Source organism: Paramisgurnus dabryanus, chromosome 2, assembly GCF_030506205.2.
Source record: "Paramisgurnus dabryanus chromosome 2, PD_genome_1.1, whole genome shotgun sequence".
NCBI classification, from domain to species: domain Eukaryota; kingdom Metazoa; phylum Chordata; class Actinopteri; order Cypriniformes; family Cobitidae; genus Paramisgurnus; species Paramisgurnus dabryanus.
The window spans coordinates 23,887,854-23,908,909 of record NC_133338.1 but is presented as its reverse complement, the minus strand read 5'-3'; the positions used below and the strand labels follow the sequence as shown (position 1 = coordinate 23,908,909).

General features: G+C 37.3%; 1 protein-coding gene across 1 annotated transcript in view; it reads right to left on the bottom strand.

Moving 5' to 3' along the window:
- poln (polymerase (DNA directed) nu) overlaps positions 1-21,056 on the bottom strand; it is a 68,360-nt gene that overhangs the window by 41,769 nt on the left and 5,535 nt on the right. The window contains exons 12-18 of the mRNA XM_065248522.2: positions 20,636-20,700; positions 20,107-20,190; positions 19,662-19,754; positions 18,546-18,656; positions 18,203-18,268; positions 4,020-4,077; positions 3,510-3,587 (exon numbers count right to left, since the gene is read on the bottom strand). Of these exons, the coding sequence (XP_065104594.1) occupies positions 3,510-3,587; positions 4,020-4,077; positions 18,203-18,268; positions 18,546-18,656; positions 19,662-19,754; positions 20,107-20,190; positions 20,636-20,700 (555 nt within the window). The remainder of the gene's footprint in view (positions 1-3,509; positions 3,588-4,019; positions 4,078-18,202; positions 18,269-18,545; positions 18,657-19,661; positions 19,755-20,106; positions 20,191-20,635; positions 20,701-21,056) is intronic.

Sequence of the window (21,056 nt, the reverse complement as noted above, 5' to 3'; positions counted from 1 at the left end):
GTAGCTGGTTTTAGCTTTAAGTTGGCCCATCCAGCCTGGCAAAGCTGGTCAAGCTGGTGGGTCTGGTCTTCCAACCTGACCAGCTGTACAGCTTAACCAGCTGTACAGCTTAACAGCTTAAAAAATGACCAAAACACAGGTAAACCAGATGGTTCATTAGCAAAACCAGCTAACCATTAGGCCTACGTAAATTAACCATGGATTTATTGTGGTAAAAGTGTAGTAAGTTTAACTATGGTTTTTGAAATCCATGGTTGTCAAAACTTATTTTGTTGTTACCATGGTTTTACTACAGTAACCATGTTTTGTTTTTTTGTTTCAACTCAAAGAGCTAAAACCAGCTCACCAGCTTATGCTAATTTTAGCCGTTTTTTTCAGGGTTCACTTTAACTCTTACTGGAGTAAATTTAATGGACAATTTGTACTTTTACTGCGTTACTGTATTTTAATTCATTATTGTGTCTTGGCCATTTGCTCATTAATTACTCATTTGAGTCGTTTCCTTAGTGTATTGCAAATAAATGAGTCCTTTGAGTCGATTCTTTATCACGAATGTATTGAACAATGGGCCAAACGTTTTGAACTGATTCGCGAATCAGTTTGAATGAATTGTTCAGTACGCTGCGCAAACTGAACCGTCTGTTGCGCTTTTTTTCAGTCATATAAAAAACACGGAGAACATAAAGAGTGTTGGATGGCATGGAGAACATAAAGAGTGTTGGATGGCATGGATATGAATCTACTACATCTATTTACTAAAAGCAAACTTCACACGTGTACTATTGATGAAAGCCCGGCAGTATAAGCGCGCGACCTGTTCGTCGTCAGACAAACGCGCGCACTCCACAAATACTGTAACAGCACAGACTGAAGAAAATCCGTCGATGATTGACGTGTGATTCGCTGTATCTTCAAATGTAAGTGCTTCTTATTTTACACTGTCGATGTCATCAGACCATTTTGGCAGATGCTCTGAGTTTAGTTAACTTTTTTGCATAGTGAATTCGAAACTGTCGGTTTATTTAATATTGTCTGTACTTTAATATTGACTGTACATCGACATGAAGACTAACTGTTAAGAGATAATTTCACAGAAATGCTTCTCTATTGTGTGTTTGTCATTACAGTACTTGTACAGTAGTCTTTAACCTGTACTGTTTGTGAATGGTGCAATTTTTACACATATTGTGTAAATACAGTAACATAACGTAATAAATGTAATATTTTAAGGTCCATTTAAATTTCAGATACTGATCATGCAATCCTTGATAAAAAAAGTGCAATACCTAAATTCACCATGGTTTTAAATTTTTAATACATCATTACTGTAGTAACACAGGTAACTGGACTTTAATAAATACATTCATAAAATATAATTTAAATAATATATATGGTTATTATTGCAGAGGGTTATAAAAATGCATAAAATATGTAGGGTTTTGGTAAGACATTGAGATGTCACATGGAAGTTGACCTTTGACCTGAGATATAGCCAAAAATTGTTCAACAAACTTCAAAATATCACTAGACATGTATCCAGATGTAATAAACCCCCTTCATCTGTTTTTGATATCAATATATATAGATCTAATCAGCTTTAACATTTGTGTCAGACTTAAAGAAATTCAGGCATTCCTGAGATATTGAATTCACAAGTTCAATTATGGCCAACATTTTGATTTGTGAAGTCACAGTGACCTTCACCTTTGAACTCTGCTCCTCAAATAATTTGCACCCTAAACATTTATGACAAATTTGAAGAAATTCCCTAAAAGCAGTCTTTTTAGAGCTATCGCAAGGACTATTTATAGGCGCAATATGTTGTAAATTCATAGGGGGCGATAGAGAGCAAACCGTGTGTGTATCCAAGGTAAAAAAAAATATCGGTCCCTCTCATTTTTCCATCAATCTGAGGACCTCTTTAAAACTTAGAGAAAAGCCTATATTACAGCCATTGGAGGCCATTACAGTGAAAACATAGTGAGGACCGGCCTAAATGTCCTCACTTTGTAAAAAGGTCCTCACTCCAAAGGTTAAAAACTCACGCCGGTCCTCACAAAGATAGCCAAACAAACACACACACACACACACACACACACACACACACACACACACACACACACACACACACGCACGCACGCACGCACGCACAGGCTTCTAGCATGACTGATGACTAGATATCCAATTCATAGGTATCCAATACATGACTATATGTCCTATTCATTAATTTACCATAATAAAGACACATATATGCTACTACTTGGTTTTATATGACACAGACCCAAAAGAATGCACACTGAAAATCTCAGGGAGAAAATAAACTCATGCCTACTCAGAACCGTAGGCTAGCAGTTGTGGGTGATTTGAAGCCTGCGTTTCGTTTCCATTACCCTCTTCACCTCAGAATTGACTTTCTCTGCTCATTATAGCTTCCATAATAAAAAAAAGTGGCGAAAAATCTGTGTGCTTCTATCTAGTGCTGTGATGCTTGTGTCTGCTCATGAAGAGGCAGAAGGGCTTCCAGGAAACTATATTTCCTCATAGCAGGTATTGACTGGTAGAGCTATTAAGAAAAAGGTTGCAAAGCCTTTTGGGAATGATGGTTTTAGTTACAAAACTGTTTCAGGCAGCAGTGTATAAGCGCATGGATGGAGCGAAGCATTGTGAGTTTATGTGAGGAGAGATGAAAATAGGGGAACCTTTTTTTTTACTACAAAGGCCACTAGACAAGCAGTGAACGAGCGATGACTTTGTCCTCATTCTAGCCTCTCTCTGTTCTCTTTCTGGAAACAGCAGGATGCAAGGCTTGATTGGATGTGACAAGGTCACCGCAGGGACGGGAACTCACACTGTTACTCATATACACGCAGACACCAAATGTGCATAAACCAGCAAACATGCACTGAAAAAGTACTCTAGAGGATTAACAAATATCACTTAAAAAACCCAATTAAGTGAATGGGTTTCACTCCCCTAACTCATATACACATAACCTGTTTGTGTGACTATGCCAGGGGATAAGATTGTGCCCCAGAACTATATATTTTTAAGATTCTGATTATACTAATGCCATGGGCTTTGGCTTTTCTTCTACAGGGTACACCATCAATGCTGTGACACTATTATCTAACGCACACACACACACACACACACACACACACACACACACACACACACACACACACACACACACACACACACACACACACACACAAACTGTATATTCTATTCCGCTTACCTGCCCCATTCCCTAACCCCAACCATCACAAAAACCTTTCTTGTACCTTAGATTTTCAATAAACATCATCTTGTTTGATTTATAAGCTTGTTTCCTCATGGGGACATCAAAATGTCCCCACAAGGTCACAAAAACACTGGTATTCCTATCTTTGTGGGGACAATTGGTCCCCACAACGTGATAATTACCAGGTACACACACACACACACACACACACACACACACACACGAGTGGTATTGTATTCTAGAAACTCTCAAACCGCTGACCCACCTGCAGATAGGAAAGTCCAGCCCTCTCGTGGAATGAACATGGCACGTGGGTGAACAGTCACTACTTCAGACTCCTTTCCTTTATACCCAAACAAATTACAAACAATATTCCCATACGTCTTACATATCAGTTTTATGTTGTTTATATTAATAATCAATTAAAAGAAATGTAATGAGTCACTAATGAGTGTTGGGAGGGTCCGTATAAAGGACACAGAGCGGATAAGAAAGATGACTGTGCCAAAAATTAGGATGGCGAAAGCGAAAAGATGAATAGGGATGTTTTAATAGAAGACAAAGAGCGTGCTAATTTTAACAACCAGACTGAAAGACAGAAAATGAAGTAGAGGAAAATGAGGTTGTGTTAATGTGTTACAAGTATCATGTACAATACTCTTCTGTATCTAAAACATGAAAATGTATTTTCCATAATGTTTCCTACACATGTTAGGCAATGAATTTATGTATCTAAGCTTTTTCACACTGTAAAATCCTTAAAGATTTACATTACCGTGGACATACTGCTTCTTCAAAATCTGCAGTGGCTGCTTGGGTAGAGCTTGAAAATTCTGCAGGAAGGGAAAACAGCCAGTTATTTTTACACCTGTAACCATCCGTTTCATAATCACTGAAAACTGCAGTGTTTCTTGTGTTTAAACACTAAGAGATTAACAAATATGCTGACGTTACAAAACCATCGATGATTGCCTAGAACAAAACAATCAACAACAGTCAACACGCAATTTCTGTTTGACCCTTGGTCTAGCCCACAGCTGGATGAATTGAGACGCAGCAAGTGACCCGTGCTGTCTAGAAGAAAATAATTTCATAAAAATAAGAGCATTAAGCTCTCGTCTAGCGAATCCAATGCTCTAAAATGGTCATTAAACATCTGAAATGATCTTTATCTGTATGTTTCCTGAGAGGTGTACCGTCCCAAATCCATAAAGCAAAGATGCGTCTTTATGAATGCATTCACATGCTGATATTTTTGTTTTTGTTTTTTAAGCATGCAGAAATAATAGAAAATAGACTGCAGGACTTGCTTGATGTTAAAATAATTATTAAGAGAGATAAAGTTCGGGACCTGATTGATGTTAAGAGTTATTAAGAGTGACAAAACTCAAAAGCGATCTTACTGACACTGACGTCTGAAGCGCATGCACACAAACGTGTGAGTGCGCGACCCCGATATATATAGTCATCTACACAAAATTACAGTATTGAAAAGATCTGTTTTGACAAGAATTCACGCAGGTATGACCTATAATCTGTTATATCTGAAGTGAATGTTTGGTTAACTGTTGAGAAAAAGTATATCTGTTGTGTAACATTATACTAAATCCTTTAGTATCTTAAAGCACTCTGTCTCAATGTCAAAATGAAATAATAAAAGAAAAACATATAACATATATTGATATCGTTTTTGCTTTGTGTAAACAGGTGTAGTTCTGCCATGTTTTGTCAGACTAATTTTTGAAAATTTGCTCATCCCACACTCAATTTCCCAGCACAGGTCACAAATGATGTAGCAGCAAACAGAAATGGAGAAAGAACAAGGTCTTCTAAAGGGAAAATTATATATAAAACTATGGCTGATGGTTCTGTTGAAAATGTAAACAGACTGTTGTAAACATACATTTGCATATAGCATATATATTTGTCCAAATCCATGTTGATTAAAGCATTAGCCTGAAAAGTGTTATATTTAGATACATTTAGAAACCGATAAAAATGTGAGATTAATTTGCAATTAATCGCAAGTTAACTCATGAAATCATGCGATTAATCTAGATTAAATATTTTAATTTATTGACAGCAACCAATCATAGGTTAGCTTTCTTACTCTCTGAGGATTAGTAGCCCCTGTCTACATCTGCATGTGTTATAATTGTAACCTTTAAACTGTTTTAAGACCAGCATTCTGTTGCCATTTTACCATGCCTGTAGCTAATATCAACTGCTCTTAAATTATTTTGTGTGGTAAATCAGTTGTCTGGATTTGATAAGTGCTGCTATAGTCTGGGAGAGAGGAAGAGCTTTTAATAGCAACTGAGGCTATCTGCTTTTGTTTAAGTAGCTCCATTGATTTTCAGCAATATAATACCAAGGGAGAGAGAGAGAAAAGAGAGTTACTGCAAAAGAGAGAGATTCCTTTCCATATATTATTATTATTACATGACTCAGAATCTGTGGTTAAATAATTTGCATTGCGCCAGCTAGATTAATGTCTTTTTCTTCACAAATAATATTTTTGCAAAACTCAAATTTCTAATAGTGCAATGTAAAATAATTGAGATTATGAACACTCAGCCAATCATTATCGACTCTATATTGTCCCTTACTTATAAAACATTACTGTACATATATTTTTCTATTCTATATTTTATGCTATAGGCTTCAGCCTAAATCTTTTTTAGATAATTCAATTGAAGTAACTTACTTGCCCATAATGAAGCACATTGAACAATCATGAAATACTGAGGGCTGCATCAACTCAAAGTCGGGAGAAAAAGATTAAAGACAAGAAGAGAACAGAGACGGAGTAGAGGTGATAGAGATGGAAGAGAGCGAGAGAGGGAGGAGTGGTGTAGTATTGATCGGAGAACCAAGGTGGACTCCGCACTTCGCTCTGACACTAATCCAGCTTAGTCTGGACAAAAAAATACTGTTCACCACGCATTTCTCACACAAGAGCACATTTACACTCGAACAAACACAGTCAAAAATTATGCCCTTGTATAATATGTCTGTTATGTTGCCGGTTATGTTGTTTTGTGAGAAAATTTTCAATGCAGGTTTGAAAATAAATAAATAAAGGTACAAAAGCTGTCACTGGGGCAGTACCCTTTAAAAAAGGTCCCAATATATACAATTTAGGTAAAAATATGTATCTAGGAACAACCAATAATTAGCTTTGAAGTACTAATATGCACCTTTTTGAAAGGGAACTGTCCCAGTGACAACGTTTGTAGCTTTATTTCTGAGAGTGCACGCAGCACTTTAACGTACACACTTGTGAAAGCTGGGCTGGACTTTTAAATGTTTTTTAAAATTCTTCTGTTCTGACCGTGCACCCTCTACACACCTCATGTCTGTGCCAGGTGATTTTACTAAACTAGTGGAAATTCAAAGTAAAGCACACGCCGCTGCCCATTCACGACTCAACAGATCAATAATTCAATATACAGAAAACAGCCTAAAGAAAAAACACAGCAGGGAGAGGGGACACATAAAAAGAAATGAAAAAAGGAAAAATGGAAAGGTCATAGATCAGTAACAATGTCCTGTGTATCTCAATATTTTCGGGGCATTTTTATGTTTGCATCTCCTTCTTAGCTGGCTCACATAAAATCTGTACAATGCACATTATTTTAAAAAGCTTGAAATTGATTTACACATGGTAAGTACTCTTACTGGTAGCCATAATCAAATTTAGCAAACCATTTAATTGAGGAGTAGTTGAACACAAATTTAAAATGAAACTACTGTCAATTACATGGGGGGGTGAGAAAAATTATTTCAAAATCGACTTTTTAGCAGATAAATTCCTGCAGGGTTATAATAGTTAACTAAAACTTTTAAAAACATGTCTGTTCATTGAAATTAGATAAAATACAGGCCAAAAAATAGTTACAATTTAATATTTAAAAAAGTAAAATAAATTAATTAATAAATAGACCTAAATAAAAACTTTTAACTTTATAAACGAAAATAACTAGCTTCAGGTAGCGCCAAAATCTTAGTCGCGTCCGCATTCAAGATGAGAGTGTACGCAGTTTACGGAGGTTTCTCTGCTGCTGCTCTGTGCCCCCACCCTCCGAATTTGTCATACATCACTGAGAAAAATGCATACACTACGCTAATACTCTCTCCTGAATACAGAGGAGTCCAAGATGGCGGCGCTATGGGAAGCTAGTTATTTTAGTTTATAAAGTTTTAAATATGGATATTTCTACAACAACACCACGCGGATTACCCTCAGAAGACCTTTGTTTATCATCCTGAGGCCGTATGGATTTCTTTGGGGAAGGACATGCAAATTTTTTGGACTTGAAGGAGATGGACCCCGTAACTTACTGTTTAGCAGCTGAAAGATAAGACATTTTCTAAAATAACTGAAAATGTGTTAGTCTGAAAAATAATGATGGACATATGCCTCTCGGAACGCTTCGGGGTGAGTAAATCATGGGTGTAATATCATTTTTGGCCGAACTATCCCTTTAAGCTTCTCATCAGATTCCAGGCTGTAATATAAGTGAAGTGAAGTGAGTATTTGCCAATGTATGGTAACCCATACTTGGAATGTGACCTCTGCATTTAACCCATCCAGTGAATAGTGAACACACGCACTGCAAGTCGTGAACACACAAACACCCGGAGCAGTGGGCAGCTATCCCTGCAGCGCCCGGGGAGCAATTAGGGTTAAGGTGCCTTGCTCAAGGGCACCACAGTCGCAACCCGCCGGTCGTGAGCCTCGAACCGGCAACGCTCGGGTTACAAGCCCGACACTCTAACCACTAGGCTACAACTGCCCCTACAGGCAGCTTTATAAACTAAAGCGTATGGCCATTTTAAAAGATAAAGTGGCAACTCAGTATGTCCTGGCCTAATTTCCAGATTCAAAAGAAATTGTGTAATTGCATCGAACAAAGCTGAGCACTTTAAACGCTACTTCAGTGGATCTTTAATAAGAGATGTTTAGAAATGTGAATGACAGGTATTTCTAAATGTGTGGAAGTCTGATGAGTTTTCTATGGCTTTGTGGGCTGTAGATTTCATGCAGACTCATCCGTGGATGTGTGAATGTAGGCTGGTTGATTCATAATCTGCTTGCTCAGCTCTACTAACAGGTATTACTAGGGGTATGATACTAAACGTCCCAGCAACAGGGAGAAAAAAACCAACATTTAGATACGATACGCAATCTGAGCAACCAGCAGCGTATACCGCAATACACACAGCCTTAAAATGCAATAAACCCACCCACTGCTATTCCATGTTTGAAGAGGACATCCCTTTATTTTTATTCTCAGTCTCTATCACATTACAAGTGTTGGCAATTCAGGAAAGTTGCCAGGATGACAGAAGGCTGGTCTCCACCCTGCAGGCGTCTCCCCTCCCAAGCATATGCTGCACCAGTATCACACACACACACACATATATATGGACACTTAGCAGGACATGTGCACTCTCCCTCTCTCTCTCTTTGACGCGCACACACGCATGCATGCATACACACAGTAACAGTGGTAGTAAAAGTCTATCACTCAACCCAAAGCCACAACACCCAAACACACATATACACATAGGTGCATGCATGCAAACACAATCTCATCTGGCATCTGTTTAGAAAGTCTTCACATCCATCCTCAGTTTTTCATCTCTATAGCTTTGACATAGTACAGTGCAACACACTGTGCAACAGTTCCAGTGTGGGCTTGGTAAAGAAGTTGCTCATCTTGCTTATACAGATGACAGGGCAGAAAACCCAGCTTGGGTCAGATCCTTGTTACTGCTGACACACACACACACACACACACACACACACACACACACACACACACACACACACACACACACACACACACACGCACGCACGCACGCACACACACACAATCAATAGACATCACTCATGGACACTACCCTTTAGTTTCCTGCAGCTGCTGACTCAGGTCCTTTTCAGGTAAGAGTAGTTTAGGAAGTGTTTTTCTAAGTGTACTCCGCATAGGCAGCTCTACATTTTATTGCAAAGTGTTTAGTAACATTCTGTGAGTGTATTCTCTCTCTCTCACTTACACACACACACACTAATGCCCTGGTGACAATGCTGCTCTTGTAGGTGTTTAAGAAGCTAAAAAGTTGACATAATGTGATAGTTCGATTGTTCAAAGCTACTGCCATCTACTGGAACAAGTGCATCACTACAGTTACTTCATCCTTACCGCAGTACACACCAACGCCCATACAGAAGATCATTATGGCACACAGGGGTGTTGGACGTTCATTAACCGACACAACAGGGAGTTTGATGCTGATAAAGAGAAATGTTATGTGCATGCATTTGCTTTTTTGAAGCCTTGGGTGGGGCTTGGGGCCAGCAAGGGTTGGAAATCTGTTATATTGATTCCGAGGTTAAAGAGGTTTAGATGGATAATTAATTGAGAGAGATAAAGGGTGGAATTCACCAGCCAGACCGTAACCGCCACGAGCAGATTCAAGAAACTATATCCTTTACATCCTTTTACAAGGATATAAATGATTAAACTAGCCGTCTCATCACTTTAAAAGTGCTGATTTCGACATTGAGATAATTATAATTATTGGATTCCAGCAATGTCTCCATTTGAGTAAACACAAGGGATTTGCTTTAAAGACAAATGCCGACAGAAAACACCGCTTTGATGTTTATGTCTAATCATAGTAGTGATGTTTTCTGTCACTTACATTAAAATTACCCCTGTTTTACACCTCTCCTGTGCAGTTGCCATAGCAACTGCACCCCCCCACCAAATAAATAACCCAGGCGATGGGCAAGATCCATCGCCTTCCCACAGCGGCACCCTGTCGGCATGACAACACTGAAACATGCTGCCTCTGCTGTTTCTGAGGCTGAGTGAGGGATACAGTAGAGACCTCAGATCATCACAAACACACATCCACAGTATACCATTCACACAGAATCTAATGCGAATCATCATTGAATTTTAAACTCCTTAAGCTTTGCAAAATACCATTTATTCTATTACTGTTTAATTATTTCCTGCTTATTATCATTTACGCTTTCCCTTCATTTTTTATGTCTCTAATATTTTTCTAAAATTTATTTTCTGTAAAGCTGCAATGCAATAATGCTAAATAATAAAACAAAACTAAATATAATAGCATCCAAAATTTAATTATTGGAAATCAGCAAACCCAGAGGTGGTAATGTGGCCACAAGTGTATACCATATTAAATTAAATGTAATACCAAGCATTTATTCACAGTTTGTTTGCCGTAGTCTTTAATGTGACACAGTCTGTAAAAATCCAGCTAAATTATTTTTTTGTGATTATAGCCTTACAAAAACTCAGGCTAACTGATGAGATGATGCTTTCTAGCATAGATGCTTATAAAGCTTGTGAGTCAAAAGAAACCTCTCTCACTTTCTCACTCTTTTTTATTCTCTCGCTCTCTCTCTCGCTCCCTCTCTTTCTCATCTCATTAGCATACTGCTGTCACATGCCCTGCTGCTGTTGCTCATCTGCAGCTGTTTTTTTGTGTGTGGCAAAACCTCTATAAACACATAACTATAAGCCCATTGCAGGAAAAAACGAAAATGGTGGCTCATCAAACCAGCCGCTGTTAATATATATTACCATAGATCCACATCTCATTGACTCTTAATGAGTTACTTTAGCTTGTAGAGCCTGTTTTGCTGTATGATGCCTTTGTTTCTGCTTGGTGGTCAGTGAATGTGCACTTGTATAGAGTGGATTAACACAATAACTGTTTTGTTTTGGTCGGGCACTCAGGCTTTGATGGGGATTAACTGTTGTGCACTCTCCCAGAAAACATAACGGTAGATAAACAAACAAACAAACAAACATTTGTCAACATTAAAGCAGAACGCCACACAAACAGGCACTCATAAATTAACACCTGTGATGTGTGCCACATTTGTAAGATGATTCATCATATATGCTGCAGAGTGAGAATCAATATCCACAGGGGACGCTCAGGTGGATCAAAGCCAAGTGGAACTCTTGAAAAGATGATATAACTTAGCAACTGCTTTATAAGCAATACATGTAGATATTTAGTCACATAGCAACCGTAATGAATGATTTATTATTTGGGAAGTTGGGAAACATTTCCATTCGTCCTCAGTAGGGATGGGTACCGACCTAGGTACTTTTATAGGCACCGACCGAATTGTGTCGGTACTACCCAGTATCGATTCACATAAAATCAATCGGTGCTCAATTTCGGTACCTGAGAGAACATGTCAGCGCTGCGTGTGAGTCTGGTACGTAGCGAAAGCGCGTGTGCGCGCGAGAGAGAGATCGTGTGGTAAGTGACACCCATTTGCAACTTGCGTAGCCTCTTATGGAACGGCTGAAATTCCACAAGGGGGCGCATTTGTTCCTCAGACGTTGCACAATAAACATGACATCCGAATATATTCATTATAAATCATGAATGAAAAGTGAGATTCGAACGAATGTCTGTTAGTGAACTTATTGTATACACTATTTATATCGTAATTCGGTCAGAAACTTCAAGATTGTGAGATGAACAAATCGTTTTGGATTAAAAGGCTTGGATATTCCATTTCCTTGGACTTTTGGGGATTTATGAACAATTTGTTTTGGACAATTTCACCGAAGCGGATAAAGGAAAGATTTTGAAGGTAAGTAAATATCCTAAATCGGCGCCGCCCGGTTCAGGTAACTAACAACTAGATTACAGCTTTATGACTGCTAAAAATCATATAATGCTTTCTGTGTGCGCTTAATGGAATCCCGAAAGTCTAAGCTTTACAACGATGTGCCGCATGACCGTATATTTTGAAGATTTAATGCTTCAAAGTTACAATGACGTAATGCAGCCTCACGTGCAAGGGAGGGGGTGTGCCGTGTACGGCACAGTGTTCCTTATCAGGTGTTAATGGCTAACAAAAAGCGATCTAACGTGTGGTTAAATTTCACAAAGGATGATGCAGACAATGCTACCTGTAATATAAAAATCAACTGCTAGTATTGTTTTCTACATAAAAGTTTACTTTTATGTTGCTTTTAGGACGTTTATGTTCATTGATCATTTGTCTTATATATTTTATTTATTTATTTTATTTATATGTAAGACATATGCCCTGGATGTTATAGGGATGTTTTTTTTTTTGTAAAGATTGTGTGTATTATTAAACATTTCGAAATAAATAACAAAATGTTGAAAATGAGAGGTTTGGGCTTATTATGTCCACTGAAAGTCACTTAAGTCACAGTAAAGTACCGAAAAAGGTACCGCTGGGCACAGGTATCGAATTCCAGGTACCGGCACCGGAACCGGTAAAAATGTGAAAGGTACCCAACCCTAGTCCTCAGATCTCTACTTGATAAATCTTCTGACTGTTAAAAGTTTTTTTAGCAGAATCTAGCGGCGAGATTGCAAATTGCAACCTCAATTTCAAAACGTAAAGAGAAGCAGTAGCCGCCACAGGACTAACATGTGGTCTTCTCTGAGACAACATAGGGACAAAACATGCTCTGTTGAACAGTTTGTCCATTTAGGGCTACTGTAAAAACATGACGGTGACTTTCATGTAAGGGGACCAGCAGTGTATAGATAAAACTGCTCATTCTAAATAAACAATACTGTTCATTATGTAAGGTCTTAACACCACTGACAATACGATTATGTATATTATATTGCATTTCTGTCAAGCAGGTGCCATTCGAGGATTTTCATTTTAAGTAATAAGGGTATAATAAAAAAGAATAAATACAATAGTTTGAATACAGTATAGGGTTTGGCCTATATACGAACAGTGGCAGAGCTATAATTAAATGTGATGGCCAGGGGGTGGGCAAGGCTTCTTTACAGGGTCCATAATCCATGAAAAAATATTATGTGCAACCGGTGTTCAAAGTAAGTAGATTAGTAGGTAGGCCTACAAAGACCGAATGCCATAAAATGTTTACATTCGGTTAAGATAATCAATTGTTTACTATGATACTCACTAAGACATCTATTTTGAGACATGTTTGTGTGTAATTGTCCGTAACCCAAAAAGTAACCCAACTCATTTAGCTCTGTGCTCGCGCGCTGTTGGGGAGGAAGCGCAGTGCTGTGCACATGATGGGCACTGCGTTTTCAAGTTCGAGGCGGCAGTCCAGTCCAACACAGCTAATCGCAATCTCATCATCATACAGTAAAAAGATTACTTTAACAATAAAGGCTGTTTCACACGGTACGCGGCAACCGCAAGTGTTTAGTTCTTTTTCAATAGGAGACGTGCGGAAAGCAGCAAAACGGGGGCGGTTACAGAGGTGAAGCGGAATTGGTCCACACGCCTTGCTCGTGCACCCAAAATTCTGTTCCTTCTCCGGACATGGTACTTCATGACAGGCGCCGTTGAAGACAATCATATTTGCACTAAATGCTGCACAAAACGCTTCCAATACAAGAGAAAAGCTGAAGCCGCGCGGCAATTTTGCCGCTTACCGCGTACCGTGTGTAACGGCCATAAAAACATGGCGTTGAGTTTTGTTATAACACAGTACAAAGAAAAAAAGCCCAATACACATAGACTTTATTAAGTACACAGAAAGACAAATACTATGCACCCTCTTCCAGCCTACAATTAAATCATTATGTAAAATTTACAACGTACGTTAATATTTTCTTAAAATTTGTCTTTAGAAATATGCTGCACTGCCACACATCAAAATAAACATGTTGATTAATGGGAAATGTATGATTGGACGGAGTGAAAGTAGCGCATTAGAGCAACACTAAATACTTATTGCTCTTTGCTCCCCCTACAGGTTAGAAGCGTAATTGTTCATTACCACTGTCGTAAATACTGCAGCATAGCTGGCTCTGATTGGATTGTAGGTCTGCCGTAAAGCAAGTTTTTGTAGTTTTCACTCGAACTACAGGACCACTACCCGATGGTTGGAAACTTCTTTAATGCGGTTTTGGTCGATAGAGGGCTGCAAAGCGAATGTGAAAGTGCCATTCACCCTGTTTTGAGTGGATGAACCACTGAAACTTTTTTGGAAACATTATTTTAAAGTAAAAAAAACTCTTTGGTGTTGCTTTAAATTTCGACACAGATTATTGGAGTATTCCACTGTATTGCATAGATAGGCTGAACGCACTGAAAGTCATAGATTAAAGAGGGAGAAGAGCCAAAGTCTGTCCTACTGCTGTTTTCCTATAAAATTTTAAAGGACTGAAGTGATCTCAAATCCATGTAGTTTATGGACAGTTTTAACATAGCAAAATTTTTAGGGGTACTGAGAAGAATTTCTGGGGGCTTAAATGGCCTAACGATGCCCCTGCTGTCAAGAAATCCTTCTAAAGTTAAACCTAATGCAAAGATTTTCAGTTTTCAAAAAAAACTTTTCCTTCTAAAGTTAAACCTAATGCAAATATTTTCAGTTTTCAAAAAAAACCTTAACTTTATAACTATACATATAATTTTGTTGTTGTTACTGAAATTATGTTTATGCTTGTGGATTTATTAAGTATTTTAAATATTTATTATTTACAGTAGGTGTGGGCCGATATGATATTTGGTATCGATAATTAGTTTGATATTGGCGCAAATGGCCAGATCGAATATTGTAGAACTCGGGGAGTACAATCTGATCCAATAACAACACAAACCTTGTCAGGCAACTTGGGGTAAAGTACAACATGCTAAGCAACATGAATTTGCACAAAGTTGCACTTTAAATTGTCCATATAGTTACACCTTAAATTTCATTTTGAATTTTTGTGCTGACTAACTAAAAATGTTGCTACTAGTCTGTTTGAAACATTTAAATAAAAATCTAGCAGCAGTATTGCACAATGTTTCATTAAGTTTTGAATTTGTTACAGTCATTTGTTGCCCATTAATATGTTTGAGTTCTGTAGCTCCCTTTAAGCTTGTTGAAAAGATTCCGTAGAAATTACAGTATTACTGGCAGCTGGATGCCAGTAACTTACTGTAAATTTAAATTTATGTTATTTACTGACAACAGTTTGTTCAAAGTTAAATGAACATTAAACATTAACAAGTCTTTGTCTTACAGAATACAAATATAAAATAACAGCCTCATGCAAAGCATTCTGAGAACCAAAAATCCTCATCAACCTTTTTCTGGGTTTTTCCTTCAGATTTTGTTTCCCAGAAGGCTTTGCTTGAGGCTTTTATTTTAGTTTTATTCTGTAAAGATACAGACTTGCTAATGTTTAATTTTCATTTAACTTTGAACAAACTGTTGCAGGTAATTAACATAAATTTAAATCTACAGTAAGTTACTGGCATCCAGCTGCCAGTAATACTGTAAATTCTACGGAATCTTTTTCCAGTGTGGTTACAAATGTGTTATTTGCAGCTTAATTGATTAAAAGGGCGATAGAGATGGTATTGGAGCAATATTGGTATCGCCAGATACTCAGGGTTGTTGTATCGACATGAAAAAGTGGTATCGGCCCAGCCCTAATTTACAGTAATAAGTAATGATGTTATTATTTAATATATATTGATGCAAAAAACATGACAACAACAAGCCCACACATGATCACACATACACACACATGCATTCTGGGTAAACGGCAGATGCGAATCACTGACAAACTTCCTAAACAATCTCAAACACATTCATGCACAGCTTGCGTATTTTGACACAATCTCCTTCACTAACACAAAAAAGTAATCCTTCCTACTCCCTGTGTCAGAGCAGAATCTAATCAGCTGGCGAACAAAGTGAAACAATGACTCACACACCCTGCGCAACAGTGTTATTATACAGGCAACTTCAAATGACAAAAGGGAAAGCCACGCATCACTCGTGCAGCCTCCAGCACAAGAATGACTCATCTGATGGAAGTGGAAAATTCATGACACATGAAAACAAAGTTTGTTTGATGTTTATTTGATTCTGTCTAATTGCACTTTAAAAACTCCTACAGAAAGTGTTGAAGTGTCATTAATCAATGTTTATTGCAAATGTTAGCAAAGAGCCAAGTTATACAGAACGCCATTTGATGCTCAGGGCCATTCTTCCTAAAGATACGCTACAAGACAGATCTTTGGTAGTATATAAAGCTGCGGATTGTTATTGCTCAAGCCATGCCGTTCATTTTTAGCAGGGCCCCGACAAATCAAGATTTTAAATGAATACAAAGGCATCTGAGCTCATTCTGCTGTTCTTTGGTGTGATTGTCAAAAATGTATCTGTGGTGAAAGTCTCTGGATAGTTGAGGGATGTCTGGGCTTTTGTAAAAGAATACTTTGAATTCTGATCCAAAGACACCTCATTTTTTGAATATCTAAAGGAAGCAAAAGGAAGCGTTGCCTTAAATGTATTCAAAGACAGAGAAAGAGAGAGATAAAAGAGAATGCAGAAGAGACAGTCGGTTATAGAAAGATAAGTCAGCTGAGAGGCGAGTATACACACATACAATATGGTCGTGGGTCTGGGTAGATGTACTAAAGAACTTACGTAGAGTAAGAGTACACCTTTTCAGAAAGATTATTTTTTATATATAAAAGTGAACTGCAAAACCTTTTCAGTGGATTTACAATACATCTCATCTCTTGAGTGTTGTATTAATTTACATCAAATTAAATGTATGTGATCTAGCCTGCTAAGATCTATACTCAAACACATGAAGACGCGGTCTTGGAAGTCAAATAAAATCTATTTTACTAACATTTTGTGGTTAAAACGCTCACATGGAACACAAATAAAAACACACAATAGATGCTAAATAATACAAATGTAAATTATGCAGAAAAACCACAAACTTAATCCTACTTAAAGATGCAAAGTCAAAAGCATCTGGCTTTTGCTTGCTTAAAAAAAGGATTTTGAGCGAGAAAAGAAAGGATAATAACGTGAAAAGCACATTGGCATTCTTGCTGCAATGACGGTATAAAATAAAATTAAACTCACCCACTGGAACAGAGGGGGACAGATGTATTAAAATGTTGAGCTGAATCAGGAATTGTGGGTGAATTTCAGCTTTAATACAAAAGTCAGGGTGATTCGACATTAACAGGAGGCTTCGAGTCTCACCCTAGACTGCAATTTATGGACTGTGATCTTCTCAATTAGTCCCAGCTAATAAAGTTAATTTATTTACTAAACCTTATTAACACAAAAATGGTATGTGCACTGGTTACTGTCCAATAATCTCCACCGGTCTCTTGACTGAATTTAGTGTGCAGGAGACACAGTTCATTCATAAATGTATGTGAGAAGGGGGATATCTATGAGATTTGTTGAAACCAAAACAATAATAAACTTTCTTAGAGAATGACAGGAATGATGGATTGAAAGTTTGGCTAAAAGTAGCAGATATTATTAGGGCAGAAAATCTGTGTGTATTATGTAAAGAATGCAGCCAGATCCTGACAAATCCCATGAGATGAGCCCTCAATCTCTTCCAATAATGTCACAACCACACCCGTGCCCCCCCCCCACACACACACACATACTGTAATATAAGATTGAAAATGAAGGAGAATATTTATAGTACCCAGTACAATCAGTTCATAAACAATCATCATTAGGTCGTATTATACAGCAAGCAATATAGGGGAAGAGATACCAAAACATCACAGGGTTCCTCAAATCTTACCCTGGAGGTCCGGAGCACTGCAGAGTTTAGGTCCAACCCTAATCAAACTTACCCACCTGTGATTTTCTAGTGATCTTGAAGACCTTGATTAGCTTGCGCGGGTGTGTTTGATCAAGATTGAACTAAATTCTGCAGGGCTCCGGACCTCCAGGGTAAGATTTGGAGAAGGGGGTTATTGTGCATCAAAATGACTGAGCGTTGAATGTAATTTGTGTGACATTATAATAGATTTGAATTGGCAAATAGTGGGCAAGCATGTAAATACGTAAGAGAATGATAAAAGTATGAGAATTACAAAAAAGATGAGGAAAGGAAAGAGAGGGATGACTCTAGAGAGAGAGCACTCACGGGATGTTTTGCAGACAGTCTGCCACTCACTGTACTTGTCTGATTCCATGTGGAAGAGATGAATGTCTGAGAAGCATACAGGCACAATGGATTTCTGTTAGCTGTGACATTACCTTTCTTTATTCGCGGTAGAAAAGTAATAAGCAGTATGAATTTAAGTTGTTTAAAAACATCAGCATCACTAGCATACTTTCAATCAGCTCTTGTTGTGTGCTTACTGGAAAAGTGACATATACTTGTACTGCCACCTAGTGATTATTTCTTTTTTATATATATTTCTTCTTGAAATGAGTAATAAACAAATTGTTTTTTTAAGATTCTGTGATTGACTGGAATGTCTCACCTTGTCAGTACAAGACAAAATGCCATCAACAAATGCAGTCTTAATTTTATGGATCTGTCTGTATTCAAGAATGATCTTTGGCAGTGAATGCAGGTTTTGTAGTTGTATCAGCTATGATAAAACAGGATCCAGGAAAGAGAAAGAAAAGAGAACTTCAAATTATGAGACAGCTCATTTGGATTCCTAAATTCTGTATTTCTGTATTTTGTGTCATAACAATGAGTAACATTAATTAGAGATGCACCAATATAAAACTTTTCCCACTGATACAGATTTTTCAGAGTGATATCTGCCAATATCGATACTGATACAGATAATTTGGTGGTTATATTTACTTGCATTAAAGGGCACCTATTGTCCGATTCACAATTTTACATTTCCTTTGGTGTGTAAGTGTGCATTAGTACACGTTAACAATATGCAAAAGGTACAAACTCCAAAGTAAACAATGATGTTAGTTATCTCCAATGTAAATCTTTTTTCTTGGACTACAACAAACACACGGATTGTAGGCAACAGATTACTTTGGTGATGTAGAAAAGACCAACATTATCATAATTTGTTATTATCAAAATAGTTAACTAGTTAGCAACACAATCTTTTAAACATGGTAAGGACCGTCACATTTCCTGCTGACGTCAGAAGTATTCAGGCCAATCGCAACGTACAAATTAGCTGGCCAATCAGGGACACAGAGCTTTTCAAATTCTTGTGTTAAAGGAAGACAGTGAAATCTGGAGCTACAAAAATGTACGGTATGTAGAAAATAATATATTTTTTAACCATAAACCATGGTTAAAAAGCAATGAAATAGGTGCTCTTTAACTAAATTCTGAAAATTGCATTTTCTGAATGTTATTCATTCATATAATGACCATAAATATTGTACATTAAGATGTTTCTTTACAATTTCTATACACAGAGTTTAAATTCAATGCATTTTTCTGTTCATTTTTGATTAACAGGATATATTGCCATGGATATCGGCTATTTTTAAACTATCGGCCAATAGCAGCAAAAAATTATTTTACAGACCGATACTGATTATTCGTCGACATATCGGTGCATCTCTAATGCATATGTGCAAATATGTATAAAAAATTAAAGAGTGCTCACTGCTGTTTCAGATGTAGACTGCTGCTGTTTGACTGTTTTGGGAAGCTTCTTATTTTCACAACGTTCATGCAAACGCAGCTTATCAAACAAGATCTAATGAGAGGAGAGGTTTACACACACAAACACAAAGAGGATGATGTCAATTTAAACATTTTCAGTGTGTCTGAATGCAACAATGACAAGTATTTCTACACTGCTTTTCACAATACACAATTTCACAAAAGCTGTTGTAAAAGTCTTCAGGGGTATTTAAACAGACAACTTATAATGATTTATTGTAGAAATTAAGTTATGAATATAAAATTATGCAATATTTTTTGCAATGATATATCCGAGATGCAATATTTTTATGCAATAATATGAAAATACAGCTTTAAATGTGAAACCTTATCATTTTACTCTCCACAGGTTTATAGACAAGGTTTTAAAAACCATACACACTGACCAGTCTGAGCTGAGCACTGCTGGATACCAAGAACTGTTGACCTGCAGCCTGGTGAGCTTCCTGTTCTAACTGCTTCAGTTTAGACTAGGAGAGAAAATGAAACCACCTTTTATTCATTCTTACAGAAGAGATCTCATGCACATACTGACAACTTTCAAACCCAGACGTACAGTAGCACATACTGCAATAGCTAAAACTCTAGAAGTGTTTAATCCATCTCTTCTTTTCATCTGAGTGCACTGAGGGGGGATGCACCAAACAGAGGAATAATAAAACATGAGGTAGGGGGAAGAGTGCAGAAGCTTATGAAATAAAGATAGACAAACCCCTAGGGTATATAGTGTAAAGTGATGAGAAACGTAATGTTATTTTATCAGCGTGCCAGAAGTGCAGCAGAAGATCTAACCATTAATATTAACTAGAGTTCCCCTTCAACAGAATAGAAATCTTAGTGCATATGTTTTCATGGATGCAAGCGATTTTCTAACTTGCCTGATTATTCATTTATTGAATCATACACTCTTCTTACCCCTAGCATTTCTGAAGTCCTTTTCAGTGCTTCCTTGTCCACGTGCATTTTATAACTTTCCATTGCTAAAATTAGATAAAAAGGGAATGTTGAAATACCAATAACATATTAGCAATAACTATTGTACACGTTAATTTACTATAATTGCATAAAGAAATCTAATTATAACAAATATATGTCTTCTCCAATAAAGTTTCATTTGAGATTGTGAAAGAAAATCGTATGGTATATCATTAAAAATACAATTCAGGTCTAGCCATGGGCATTGTGCAGTATAATGAAAATGCGTAGATAAATGGGAATATGTTTGCTGACAACAAATACGGCACAAGAAAACATAATGTTACTCTTAATAATAAAAAATAATGTGCACTATTTCATTAAGCAAGAGCAAATGCATGCAAATTTTGACAAAAAAAAA